General features: G+C 42.5%; 1 protein-coding gene across 2 annotated transcripts in view; it reads right to left on the bottom strand.

Moving 5' to 3' along the window:
- Positions 1-206: 206 nt before the first annotated feature.
- Positions 207-14943, bottom strand: part of RBM28 (RNA binding motif protein 28) — a 31241-nt gene continuing 16504 nt past the window's right edge. For both annotated transcript variants that reach the window (XM_030308373.2, XM_030308372.2), the window contains exons 12-19: positions 14209-14344; positions 13115-13179; positions 10802-10960; positions 8513-8662; positions 8126-8200; positions 5294-5550; positions 4573-4672; positions 207-1948 (exon numbers count right to left, since the gene is read on the bottom strand). In XM_030308373.2, coding sequence (XP_030164233.1) covers positions 1814-1948; positions 4573-4672; positions 5294-5550; positions 8126-8200; positions 8513-8662; positions 10802-10960; positions 13115-13179; positions 14209-14344 — 1077 coding nt within the window. In that variant the 3' untranslated portion in view covers positions 207-1813. The remainder of the gene's footprint in view (positions 1949-4572; positions 4673-5293; positions 5551-8125; positions 8201-8512; positions 8663-10801; positions 10961-13114; positions 13180-14208; positions 14345-14943) is intronic.

Genomic DNA, 14943 nt, shown 5'->3' on the forward strand with positions numbered 1-14943 from the left:
ACGTACCCTTCTGGGCTCTACTAAAAGCTAATAAGACCCCAAGAATTCCCTTCTCAGGCACGTCAGTACGAGTTTCCTTGAGTTACTCATGTGACTTTTTAAACTTTTTATTATGGAAAATTTCAAATGTCCACAAAATCAGAGCGAATAGATAATCTCCATTTACCTACAACCAGCTTCAACAATAGTCAACTCGTGACTCACTGTTTTCCGTCTGACATTTTTATTTCCTTCGCCAACTTGGTCATCACATTTGTCTTACACATGTGCTCTGGCCAACCCAGAGGCCTAGCAGCTGACTCACCAGAGACATCCCATTTCCACTACAACAGCCAAACAGTCCGATTACACGTGTGGCAGCCACACTGTTGCTTCATAATGTGAATTCGGTGGACCCGACTTTCCCACCAGAACTTATGCAGTAGGGTTTTTGAACCCAAGTGAAGGAATTTATGTTTGTTCCCAGTGATTTTCACCTTATCAGGTTCAGCCCATTCCTCAGGCTATCATGATCTTTTTGGATCTACACTAGTATTTATTCACCATCCCTCCCAGCTTTTGCGATACCTCTAAAATTTTGGAAGTAACCAATCATCTCTATCCTGAGTTTAAAAGAGGAGTATGGGGGCACCTACCTGGGTGGCTCACTCGGTTGAGTGTCCAACTTCGGCTCCGGTCATGATCTCGCGGTTCTGGAGTTCAAGCCCCAGATTGGGCTCACTACTCTCAGTGCAGACCCCACTTCGGATCCTCTGTCTCCCTCTCTCTGCCCCTCCCCAAACTGTGCGCTCGCTTGCTCGCTCGCTCTCTCTCTCTCTCTCTCTCTCTCTCTCTCTCGCAAAAATAAAGAAAACATTTTAAAAAAGGAGTATGAATTACAATGAATGAGTTAGAAAACGAGCAGAGCCAAAAAGGATAAGAGAAAAACTTTACATTCCTTACGCTATAGATAAGAAACCTACGGCTCAGAGAGTCTGTGTTTGGTTCAAGGCCACCCATTAGGTTAAGGGCAGGACAGGCTCGACCCTAGGCCTCATGTTCAGAGCTCCTTCCATCAGACCTTACCTCTGTAAGTCCTAAGGAGGAAAGAAAATGCGGGTTATCACCAGCTAGGCTAGTGTCTGTGGGGCACTGCAGACTGATTTCTACTCAACTACTAATAATAACCCACTCATCTGGCAAACAATGATCAGATGTTGCTCTCTGCCAGGACTCACTGCCCTCAGTGACTTTCCCAGTCACTGGGAGAAAGTGGGGGAGAGAGAGAGCAATCTCTCAGAGATTAGGCTGGAAATCATTTTTCTCCATTCTTACTTAATGCCTGCAGTATGTGGAACTATGTAACTGAATGAGAGGAAAGTCAAAAACGTTCATTAATAATAAAGGATTCACATCCATTAGAAATGATCATTTGTTATTAAAAAAAGCCACAAAAGATCTCATTTAAAGAAGACCCTTAACAAAATAGACATCTTAAAAATTCACCCCTCAAGAATGCTCTTTACAATTTTTTCCATTTGAGAAACAAAGGATTGAGTAACAGTTATAGACACAATTCACACGGTAACCTGGATAATACACAAGAAGCATCCAAATGTTTTTCTGAGCTTTCTCTTTGTGGTTCACTAATCACCCACCGGGGAGGGCCCAAGGTTCAACCATGCAGAGCCCAGGGGGCCTCTCACCAAAGTGGTGGTGAACTGGGTAGGAAAGGGAGTGTCCTGTCAGAGAATAACATGAGGGCGTGGAGGGAGATCTGGGAGCTCTACCAAGAAGTGCACAATCCAGCTTCTTATCCAGTCTGCTACCATCATCAACTATCAAACCATTTGCTCCTCTTCGCAAGAGGTGCTCCTTTAGAAGGTCCCAATAATTTCTGCTTATATTGTTCGACCAGCTGGTTGAAGCGGATTTCAGTCTTATTTCCCTTAGCTTTTCTCCTAGGTGTCTATAAATGAAATAGGGAAAAACAAGATTATGAATTTCAAGCACTGAATATCACCTTACCCTTAACACCACCCAAGAGAGAAAATAAGAAATCCTGTTCGCCACAAGAGGTGAACTTCCAGAGAGTGACCCTTAGAAAATGCAAAATGAATTGTCCACTGGCAAGAAACCAGACCAGGAATGCCTAAGAGAAGGGCCCCTCTAAAACACTGCAGGTGCTCCTGAGCTCTAGCCCTTAGATGCTCACGTGAGTCTTCTTGCAAAAGAGTCAGCCCAGAGTCTAGACCTTCTCGCTGGCCCTTTCCCTTAACAAGAATACTGCTTATGGGATTTCAGAGACAGAGCTCCATAAGATAGTACAACATGGATCAGACTTCCCAGAGACAGATTCCTTGAGGAGGAGGAGAGGCTAATGCTTCCTTTGCCCTTGAAACTTAACAGAAAGGGACTAGGGAAGGAGAAAAGAATGCTTGACCTCAGATGTTCAAGAATGTAGAACAACCATTTTCTACTAAAAGAAACTAGGGCTGCTTGGGAAAATGGCTAATGCCAGGACCAGGGGAAAAATTATGTAAGATGAGCTGCAACATCGGGTTGTACCGGAAAGCAAGGACACTACCACAGACAGGCTCACATCAGAAAGCATCGAGAGCCACCCTGAAGGGCTTCTGCTGGCCTAAGATGGGACAAGAATAATAACTATATTTGACTGAAACATATCAAGTATACAAAAACTTACGGATCTATAGTACTAAAAAAATCCCACTGGTAGGGCACCAAATCACTACTCTGAAAACGGACAAAGAGAAATGAAATCAAGCATTTATCCTGCCTTTCCAACACAAATGGTATTGCATGGTAACCAAATAGTTGACAAGGGAAAATTCTTTTCTCTAAAGTTCTACTAAAACAATGTAGAAGAACTGAGGAAAAACAAAAACAAAAACAAAACCCTAAAAACCCGCCATCTGGAACCCATATTGAAATCACAGATCTAGATAGCAATCATCAGTATGTGCTAAAACCATCAGGTGAGAAGCTGATGGGAACTTTACAAACAGAAGACAGGCAGACAACCCCTAAGCTTACAGATCTACTGATCAACCCCTGAGCATCACTAAACATGGGGCAACCAGACATTATGTGCCTTAGGGTGTCAACACACCAGAAAGCACCAGCACTACCCATGAAATACTCTTGCCAAGAAAAGTGAACTTGAGGGGCACCCGGCTGGCTCAGTTGGTGGAGCGTATGACTCTTGATCTTGGGGTTGTGCCTTCCAGCCCCATGTTGGGTGTAGAGATTACTTAAAAATAAATAAAATCTTTCAAAAAAAAAAGAAAATGTAACTTGACTCTAATCAAGCCGGGACATCTAGCTACCAGTTTACAGGCACTACATGGTTATCACAGGAACAAGTTAAATGATACCACAAGGAAGCAAGCAGCTAAAGTTAAAACGTAATGCATTCTAAAGGGCAAATGACTCAGTTTCTCCAAGGAATTATCAGCATGGAAAAAGGGAGGTGATAAGGAAGAGTATTATAGGGGGAAAAAAAGATTTAAGAGATATAAAAACCAAATGTAATGTGTGGACTCTTTCTGGACCTTGATTTGTACTAGCCAACTATAACAACATTTTTGAGGCAACTGGGGGCATTTTAATATGGGCTGCATGGGGCGCCTGGGTGGCGCAGTCGGTTAAGCGTCCGACTTCAGCCAGGTCACGATCTCGCGGTCCGTGAGTTCGAGCCCCGCGTCAGGCTCTGGGCTGATGGCTCAGAGCCTGGAGCCTGTTTCCGATTCTGTGTCTCCCTCTCTCTCTGCCCCTCCCCTGTTCATGCTCTGTCTCTCTCTGTCCCAAAAATAAATAAATGTTGAAAAAAAAAAATTTAAAAAAAAAAATAAAAAAAAATAAAAAAAAATATGGGCTGCATATTAAATGATATTAAGGGCTTCCTATTAATTTCATTAAATATGATAATGGCATAATATATGTATATTTTTAAGGCCTGGTAAGTTGGAGATGCATTCTGAGGTATTTTTCTGAGCAATATACCTCATTTTCTTATAAGGCATATTTATATGCGAAGCAGTTTGCTTTAATATGTTGTGGCCAGGGGACAGTATGTATGAGGAATAAGTAAAATAAGATAATTGGTGAAATAGAGTAACTGATACACTTGGTCCTCTCCACTATTTTATTTATAATATTTATTTATTTTTTATTTATTCATTTTTCAACACTTTTAAGTGCTCTCTATACCCAATGTGGGGCTCGAACTCACGACCCTGAGATCAAGAGTCAGCCAGGTGCCCCTATTTTTTTAACTTTATTTAATTTTTTTTTTTTTTTTTTTTAGTAATCTCTATACCCAACATGGGACTCAAACTCACGACCCCAAGGTCAAGAGTTGCATGCTCTTCTGAGTTAGCCAGGTGTCCCAGATTCTCTCCACTTTGAAAACTATATATTTACCTCAACATCCTCTATAAAGCTGTAGTCCTGCATGTAGCTGCAATCCAGAAGCCCTTTCTTTTTGCTTAACTAATCAGGGCACAAAAGTGGATGCCAGCCCCGGGCAGAGCTATGCTATACCAAAGCCCGGTGCCCTATAGAACTCACCTGCTTGGAAGGTAATTTCTGCTTCTCTTGCTTCTGCTGGTTTATCTGGGGCTTTGGCTTTTTGGGAGGGAGAGACTTCACTTTGCCTTTGTCCCGGAGCCTGAAATAAGAGGTCAAGTAAGTGTCACTCTGAGTTCTTCCTCTAACTGGCACCTCTGAGGCTGTCTAAGCCAGAAGATAAAATTCCTTTTTTAACACTGGCTCTAAGTCCATGACAAGTCATTCTAAAAAAGAATACTGTAACAGAATATCCTAAGGCTCAACATTTTGTATTTGTTCTTGTTTCAGCTTAAAACCTCACAGGATCCTCAAAAACCTTCACTTATTTAACAAATATTTTGTAAAGACTGACTTTTGTGGATAGCACTAATCTGTTGCCTCAAATAGGATCTGCAAGATAACCTTGAGTAGGTGGGCCTCAGCCAACAGAGACAGCCCTGCAGATGGGAGGAGGCTCTTCAGAAGAGGGAAAAAGGCACGAAGGCCTGCCCTAGAAGGCTGCCCCGAGGTCCCCTCTGCTAGTGCTTCTTCCAGCCTCCCGGTGGTCCAAGAGCACATCTCTGCTAGTGTAGAGATGCCTGCACATGAACCCCTCGTGGGGGACTGACACGGTACTAAACATCCCTTTCATCCAAACAAAAGCTACAATAAGAAAGCATTAAGTGAGAACAAACCCTTTTAGAAGCCACCCACTGCTCTATGCCACAGTCCTGCATCTCACCTGATTTTGGGGCCTCGGTGTGAGGGGAGCACCAGGACCTTCCTTCTCTTCTTTCCATCAGGCAGCTCCACCTGCTCCACTTCAGCCTTGGTCTGGAACCCCGTCCACGAGGTAGAATGCACCTTTCCCTTCTGCTCCAGGGCGGCCTTGCTTTGTTCCTGTGTGTGGTTTTGAGCTGCTTTCCGCTGCCGGTCTTTTCCAAGCACTGGCTGTTCCTGCTGGGGCTCACCAGTTGCAGGCTTGGATTTCACTTTTTGCTGCATAAAACAAGAGACTGCCATCAGGTTTCTGGATGAGGCTTATTTGCTGGAAACACTCAGCAGAAAAGGAGCTTTATGTGAGCATAGTGAAAGCAGGGGAGTTTTTCCCCTGAATAGTTACAAATTATAGGAAAGTGAATACATAGTAACAGATGGTTACCAGTTTGGGGGACATAAAACCACTACCTCCCTCCCCATATGCAGAGACAGGGGAAAGTACATGTATGTCCAAGACTCAAAAGCCAGTAGGAACATGCCAGTAGCATGGGACAATTACCAAAGGTGTAATACGTGTGTGAGAGGAATCCCAGAGGGAGAAGAAATATTTGAAGTAACCGGGCTGAAAGTTTTCCAAACTTAGTGACAGACACTAAACCACAGATCCAGGAAGCTCAGCCAAATATATACCAGTAACTCAACACCCAGGCACATCATACAAAACTGCAGAAAAGTAAAGACCAAGTGAAAATCTGGGAAGTAGCTGGGGGGAGGGGGAGGGTAGAGAATACCTTACCTATAGAGGATTACACTGAACTCTTCAGAAACCATGTAAGAAAGAACACAGAAATATTTAAAGTTTGGGCGGGGGGGGGGAGTCACCAACCTAGAATTCTGTATCTAGTATAATTATCATTCAAAAGTGAAGGAGAAATAAAGATTTTCTCAAAAAAAGAAATAAAAACCACACACACACACACACACACACACACACACACACACACACACACGCCAAAAAACTAAAGGAAGGAATCTGTCACCAGGGGACCTATCTTGCAAGAAAGGCTAAGTGAATTTCTTCAAAGGAGGAAGATGACCTAGGTCAGAAACTTAAATCTACATAACGAAAGGAAGAACACTAGAGAAGGAATAAATGAAGTGAAGATGCGGAAAAGATGCTATGAGAAGGAAGGCATAAGGTGTGTTACAGATTTATGTTGCACTGTAGTAGAAGAAGAAAAAGCAGATTCACATGAAATTAGTGTAATAATTGACACAACAAAGATCTGCTATGAGCCTGTACTGTGCCAGTGTCAGTTTCTAAGGTAAGGGTCCAGAGGGAAAGAACAGTGTTTCCCTTTCAGTACTTTCAGCCTAGTGGAGACAAGAGACACACAAACAAAGCAAAGTGAAAAACTAAAGATCTTAGGGAAGTTCACGAAAGTACAAGTAAGGAGGTCTTACCTCTTCTGAGAGAGGTAGAAAAATGCTACAGGAAGCACATTTGATCTGAACATGAAAACTGTGTAGAAGTATCCTTGAGCCAAGGGAAAGGGGCAATTTTACACAAAGAGCAGTATGTACACAAGTATAGGCAACAAAAGAGCCATCTGAGTAGTTTTCTAAGTCACTAGCTTCAGAATCACTCCACAGCAATAGCTTACAGCAGTAAATAAGTCTACATCTAGAACAACAAAGCTGCCTTGAACAAGAACCAGATCCCAGGTTTTCCGACCCAAGACCACTGTATTAACCACCGAAACTGCTCTTCTATTGGTCAGTCCACCATACACACCACAAAGAGTACAAATATTTGGTATATAAGCAAGTTTAGATATGCCATCAATGGAGGCTGTAGGAGTTATGGTATCAAGAATAACCTGGCCTCCTACGCCCTGGGGCAAGATGGGTAAGAAAATGAGTGCTGTGTGCTGACCATGCACTGTTACCACTTAATCCCTGGCAATCATGCGAGGTAGATGCTGTTGATCCTATTTTACAAACGAAACTGAAGCTGAGAAAGGTACTAACTTGCTAAGGAACTCAGAGGAAGAGCTTGAGCCCGACCATGACCGTAAGTCATGTGCTTGTTCTTTCCTTGACACCACACTGTGCTTGTTCTGTGCTTGTTCTTTCCTTGACACCACACTGGCTTAAAAACAACACTAAAACACTATCAGGCATCACACTTCTGGAGCCATCTAAGAATTCTGGAAGAGATAGATGAAATCTACAGCAGTGTAAAACTTTCATCTGGGCCACTACCTCTGACATGTACCATCACCAAACACTGTACTGGCATTGCTCATCGCTAATAATATCACCCTGATTCTCCTCTCTCCTTCCTTTCCCTCCTGTGGAGCTATCACAGGATAGGCTAGCAGAGGAGAAGATGGCCTGAGAGTTCTAGGGAACTAAGAGTAAAGGGTAACAAAGAACCGAATCAGGTAGAGAGACCTATTTCAAGGGTGCAGAACCACAAAATGAACAAAACAGGAGTTTAAATATGTTGTTTTAACTGAAATAGTTTTTTTTTAAGCTTATTTATTTATTTTGAAAGACAGAAAGTGTGCACACGAGTAGGGGAGGGGCAGAGAGAGAGGAAGAGAGAATCCCAAGAGAGAATCTGCACTGTTGGTGCAGAGCCTGATGCAGGGCTTGAACTCACAAACCGTGAGATCATGACCTGAGCTGAAATCAAGAGTTGGACACTTAACCAACTGAGCCAAGGTGTCCCTGAAATAAATCGTTTTAACTGAACTGTACACTTAAAAATAGTAAATTTTATGTTATGTGTATCTGACCACAATTAAAAACAAACAAACAAAAACAGAAAAACATTTCAGTGCTGTACCAGGCTGCGCTGAATCCTCAGTTCCTTTATTTTAAGTTTCCTTCGATCTTCCAAAGAGAACTCCACTATCGGTCTCTGTGTCAAAAGGAAAATGTCATTCAATAGATTTCTTAATTTCTGAGTGCAATGACCTAAGCTGTCCTCCACTACTCCCCTCTCTCCTGCTCACTTACTCTACTTAAAGGTAGGGGGCCAGTTCCACAAGCAGGCTGTCCAATTTAGATTTCAATTCCTTCTAATCATCAGCTGAATCACTGCTATTCCCTCCACCGACTGGCTACTCTTCCCCACCACACACAAGTCAGAGGACACTGGACATAAAGGAGAGAAATGGTTTTCTGCAAATGGCCCTCAGAGGATCAGGTCTCCCCACAGGAAAAGGCTCACCTTCAGAGGCCCAAAGATCTCGGGATTGTTGTTGATGTGGCGAAGGGCTGTCAGGGCATGCTCGTGCTCCTGGAACTCTGCAAAGGCGTAGCCCAGGGACTGACCCTTAACCTTTCCATGCGCTCCTTTGAGATCTCGCATCACCCTACACTAAGAGTACAGCAAGAAAACAAAAATCCTTGATTACAGGATAAGAACATGAACAGATTCACTAAGTAATCAGGTTACTGGAACAGAATCCTGATCTATATCACCATCACAACAGTCATACTGGAAAATATACTTACCAGTGTCTGTCTTAATAGAATACACCTACTAGAAAGCACAAAACCAATTAAATAGATACCTTCTGGCTTTCTAAGAGTTTACAGAGACCAACAAAAACCTATATATAAGCACGTAAATAAAACAAACTTCCTCCCCCCAAAATTATGACAGCTAACTGCTAATAATACATATAAGTTGAGAGGTTTATAGAACTTTAAACTATACAAGTTATCACTAAGGATGAAGCACCATCCATAGATCTCATCACTGAAGAAACCACTGGAAAAGAAAATTACTGAAGAAGGGAAAGAAGGCCTGATGGCTTTAGTTAAGAAATACATTCAGGTGTGGGGAAGAACCTGCCTAACATATAACCTAGAAAAACCGGAAGAAGCTTCAGCTGGCTTTGCTCAGAGCTCAGATTGTCTCTGGTGTGATGTTTCCTTAAATCCTTTACTTAAATGTAACAAGCATCCTGGGGCATTGAAGATACCATATCATAGCGGTCTATCTTAGGATACTGTTTGTATGCTATTACTCCTAGAAGCTGTAGTTACCACATAATGGAGAAATGTAGGTATTAAGGACATGTGGATGCTGCATTTGGTATACTTCTGGTACTTCTCTGTCCCTAGAGCTGTGCCATGTACTGTAGAGAAACCAAGAAAAGCATAAAATGAGGCTCCTGTCCTCAAGAAGCTTATAATCTTGCTGACATACTATACCTTCATGAGGTGAGCATATGAAAGAATTAAAGAGAAAATTCAATACAGTGCAAACACTGTAAACTCCTAAATTTTCCTAACTGATGATGTACAGGCACTTACTAAGTATTGTGGATGCTGATATGAGAAATTTCACAAGTGACCCCTACACCAGTAACACTTTGAACAGTTTTACTAAGAGCAGCGTCAGATATGTGCTGATATGTTCACATTCTCTCATGCAATTCTCCAAATACCAATGCCATACATTTTAAGAGATTTTCCAGGATTAGGAAAACAGCTTATAGTCACCAATCAGAGCAAAGCAGATTTATAATACTGGCTACGTTACTTATTCAATAGGTACTGATGAGAGATGACTATGTTCCAGGTACTCTGCCAAGGACTAGGAACAGTGGGATACCTACTCTCCAAGAGCTCAGTGTGGTCGGGAGAAATGACTGGCAGACAATTACAGGACAGTGTAATAGTAAGTGCTATCACAAAGGGTTACAGAGGGTGCTGTGGGGGCAGGGGAACAGTGTCTGCACTCACTGTGTAATCAAGTCTTGGTCTGAATCCAGTGTTTGTCTAATACAACTGTTGAAGACCCGTGTGGCTCTCTGTGCTTACCACATACCACTGAGGACTCTTTTTATACAGTACGGGCCTAAATGGCAGTAAAATGTTCTTCTAAAGACCAAACTACACAGATTATTTTCTCTGCAAAAAAATTAACATTACAGCACCTGCTATGATGCTGAGCACATAGCAAGCATGCAAATTAATTCATGAGGCAGACACTTCCTCGCATTCTGCTGCAACTTGGACAGTGTGTGTGAAAGGCCATTCTTTTTTTTTTAAGACTGTCATTTAAAGTTTTTCTTTATTTTGAGAGAGAGAGAGAGAGAGAGAGAGAGAGAGAGAGAGAAGGGGCATGAGGGAGGGGCAGACAGAGAGAGAGAGAGGGAGAGAGAGAGGGAGAAGGCACATGGGGGTGGGGCGGGGGGCGAGAATCCCAACCAGGCTCTGCGCTGTCAGCACAGAACCTGACTCAGGGCTCAATCCCATGAACTGTGAGATCATGACTTGAGCCAAAATCAAGAGTCAGACACTTAACCAACCGAGCCACCCAGGTGCCTCTGAAAGGCAGTTCTAAGAAGAGAAAATAAACAAACAAACGTGAAAACTACCTTAACTGTTGACAACGTGTCCAAAAAAAAAAACGCTGTCAATCTGCTAGCACCAGTCTGAAATAAACGCTCAAAACAACCCATGATGAGTACTGAAGTTGTGGGTGGGCAGGGCCAACTCTCACCTCCTTGAGGCGCACCCCTTTTTCCCCTCGTGTGGCATTCAGCAGCAGCTTTCTGAGCTCTTTGTCATCCACAGCCTTTGGGAGGTTGTGCAGGCAGAGCCTGGTCTGGGAGACAAAGATATTCTGGTCCTTGAGTTTCTGATGTTTCAGCAGCTCAAACTGAAAGAACAATAAACTGTTAACAATACAATCTACCTTTTAAAAATGCAGGTTCCTAATTCTCCAAAAGGAACAAACTGTGACCAACCCCCCCCCCCCAAATCCAATAACCACGCATATAGAAAAAAGAAAGGAAATCGCCCACCCACAGCCTTATGATGTGTAGCCTAGGGAAAGACAGGTTCAAAGAGGCCAGATGGTGGGTATGTGGTAAGATCATGGGCTCTGGCTTCAGACTAAATTAGAAATCCATCCTAACTGGCGAAGTTACATGAAATTTTTTAAGCCTCAGTTTTTCCCCCTACAAAGTGGAACTGTAGATCAAAATACCAATCTCTCAGCACTGATGTGAGGCTGAAATGAAGTAATACACAAAAAATCCCAAACTCAAGGGGCGCCTGGGTGGCGCAGTCGGTTAAGCGTCCGACTTCAGCCAGGTCACGATCTCGCGGTCCGTGAGTTCGAGCCCCGCGTCAGGCTCTGGGCTGATGGCTCGGAGCCTGGAGCCTGTTTCCGATTCTGTGTCTCCCTCTCTCTCTGCCCCTCCCCTGTTCATGCTCTGTCTCTCTCTGTCCCAAAAATAAAAATAAAAATGTAAAAAAAAAAAAAAAAAAAAAAATTTAAAAAAAAAAAAAATCCCAAACTCAAAAGCTGACCTAAAGCAAATAATACATAATCCTGTGGTTAACGTCTATGCCCAGTCCTTATCTGTCCACCAACTCAAACTAATTTTCTAGTTTTTCCAAAAGGATGTGGAATTTATTTACAGAATGCTTGCTAGAATGTTGTCTCGACTCTGCCACCTTGAGGCAGAAGACTGTCTATGATCACAGAGATGAATTCTGCTTCTAGAGCACTGGCCTCAAGGATGTTGCACCAGTCCCAGGGGTCCACTCTCCAAAGTGAGAGGATAACATTCTTTTCCTGCTTTGTTTTTAAAATTAGGTTAGTAGATGGGGGCGCCTGGTTGACTCAGTCAGTTAAGCATCCAACTTGGGCTCAGGTCATAATCTCACTGTTTGTGGGTTTGAGCCCTATATCAGGCTCTGTGCTGACAGCTCAGAGCCTGGAGCCTGCTTCAGATTCTGTGTCTCCCTCTCTCTCTGCCCCCCCCCCCCCCAGCTCCTGATCTCTTTCTTTTTCTGTCAAAAATAAATAACATTAAAAATTGTTTTTAAATTAGATTAGAAAAAAAGTTTTAAATTAAATTTTTTCTTTAATCAAGTCTCATTTCTGCTGTTCCTTATTTGGTAAAGGTCCTAACAAATTACAAAATGATCAGAGTCTCTGAAAATGAATATTAAAGGGTTATTTGAAGTGGCTCGCATGCCTACATTCAACAGTCTTAAAAGAAACAACTGTGAATTATGATGCATATAATCCAGTGAGTTTTTTGCTAGAAAAATTCATTCTAAGGGAAAATTAAACGTGTCACCATCACATTGTGATCAGAAAAGGGCATATAATGCCCCCCAAACACCATGGTTTCCAGATGTTCACTACTAAAAAAGTTGTGAACATGAGTCTAGAAACTGTACACCGAAAAAACACACTACCTCTTGGTGTCATTATATTCTCATCTCTGTTCTCCATCTCTGTACCTTCAGACTCCAAAGCTAATTGTCTTTTTTTTTTTAACATTTATTTATTTTATTTATTTATTTAACATTTATTTATTTATTTAACCAATGAGGCACCAGGCACCCCCTAATATGATTTTTCTAATCTGAACATAACCTCCTACCAAAAAAGGACATCTTAACTCTTCCAAGAACCCCATCTACCTCTTTCCCTACTAACTCCAGCCTATTCTCATCTTCCTTTCTTACGTCATTCTGTATTTACGCTGACAATTATACACAGCCTTGGCCTCCATGCTGTAGAAAGCATACTATATGGCCAACACTTACTGCTGGGCATCGGGAAATTACACAAGAAGACCCAGTCCTTATAATGGCATACAATGCTCATGTATTATGTTCAGTGTTGGCTTCTTTGCTGTTTCATCTGTATGCTTTCCTCTAACAAGAGCATAAGCAGGGTCTGTGACTGATGCTTAGCTCTCTGATAAGCACCTCCAGCATTCAACAGTTATTATTTACTGATTTGTACGAAGTCATGCAGATCCCGTAGGCTGGCGCCTAATCTACCCACCCGTTCTCTTTTGGCCATATCAGCGGCGCTCACACCCTCAGCAGCCTTAGTCCCAGCACGAATCACTGCAGAAAGAGGGAAAAAGGCCAAGACATCAGCAAGGGAATTTTCACTGAGCAACAAGAGGAATGTGATTTGAATGATGCAAGCTCTTTGTACAGGCCCAGAGGACTATGCTGGCCAGGACATAGTGGCATTTGGGTAGGTCCAGAAATAGGCTACAGGGCTAAGTTCTCAGCTCTGAGCTGCTCTCAAGGACTAAAAACTGAACATTTTGTGAATTTGTTCCTTTTCTCCTTCCCTCCCCTCAAAAACTTCATGTGCATGCCCGAAGTCTAATGGAAAGGCCTAGAGGAAGGTCTGAAAGGAAGTACATTTTAGATATTTGGAATACAAAACCACTCTACTTGTAACCTGCCCTTGGAATTTTACTGTCCCTCATGTATTAAGTACTGTACTTAGTACTGCCAGTAGAAAGCAGTGAGTTAAGCCAACCCGAAAACAGCAATATGGCCATAAGAGGCCTAGAACTGAAGGCTAACAGCCTTACATCACCAGTCCAGGCTGTGCAGCTGTGCAGCAGGTGGGCTGACAAATACTGCATGACCTAGAGGAAGGGATTTTTTTTTTTTAATTGAAGCTAATTTCTGATTATCTTTCTGACATTAAAGGAAAGGTACTGAGCACACAATTTATATTCATAATCCAAAAAAGCAATAATTTTAGTGATAATTTTCAACTCCTTCAGGAAAATTATCAGAACTCATGACAAGAAGCAAAGGCAATTTGAATTTTTCCTCCCTCTTTGCCCTGCTAATCCTCTGATCTAACGGTCTAAAAGCTAGCAGGCAGACAAGAGATGGGCGAAGTCTTCCTAACAGAAAGCTACATCTGCTAAAGTGGAATAATATAATGCTGTTATATTATAAGCTATAGTGTTATATTATAAGCTAAAGTGGAATAATATAATGCTGGTAAGGAGGACATGTGGGTTTTCAATTTGAAACATGCCCCCAAACATCCTACTGCTGCTCACTGCCACTGCACAGGGCCAGCTACTCAAGCCTGGTTCACCGCTCCCTCCCACTACTCACAGCCTTCTCTGGCCAGGTAAAGGTTCCGGGTTCCAGTTGGCTTCTTCACCTTCTTTGTCTGGAGCTTTGCAGCCTCGTCACGCGTCACGGCCAAGTCGATTCTGAGCAGTCGGCCATCCAGTTTAAGCCCACCACCCTGTAACAGACCGCAACTCTCTCTCTTAAAATTCATAATGGGTAGAAATTAAGCACCTAACAAGGAATGCCAAGGAAAGGGAAAACAGCAAACCCCAATTATGCTGTGGAACCCAACCCCTAGGATGTTTTAGCCCAGGCGGGTGCAGGTGGACCACTGAGTCTAATACTTAGTATAGCTGTGCAAAAGGCCACATGTAGGGGTGCCTGGCTGGCACGGTCGGTAGAGCATGCGACTCTTGATTGCAGGGCTGTGAGTTCAAGCCCCACGGTGGGTGTGGAGCCTACTTAATTTAAAAAAAAAAAAAAAAAAAAAAGCCACGTGTACACTTAGGGCAGTTAGCAGTAATTTATTTTATAGGAGTTGATTAGTACCAAAATAGGCCCGAATTAAAGAAAACGATCTTTAAATTCTAAAGAAAGCTAACAAAATGGTAGTGTTAACTCTATTTAAGAGAATTTAAGAGATAATGGCAATACAGGATAATTTATCTCAGAACAATTTATACTGGGCTATAGAACACACAGAAAAATTCTCCATCACACATACATTTTCTCTCATTTACTCCACTTCATAGATGACCTTAATCCCTTCTTGTC

The sequence above is a fragment of the Lynx canadensis genome, chromosome A2, assembly GCF_007474595.2.
Source record: "Lynx canadensis isolate LIC74 chromosome A2, mLynCan4.pri.v2, whole genome shotgun sequence".
Taxonomy (NCBI): Eukaryota; Metazoa; Chordata; class Mammalia; order Carnivora; family Felidae; genus Lynx; species Lynx canadensis.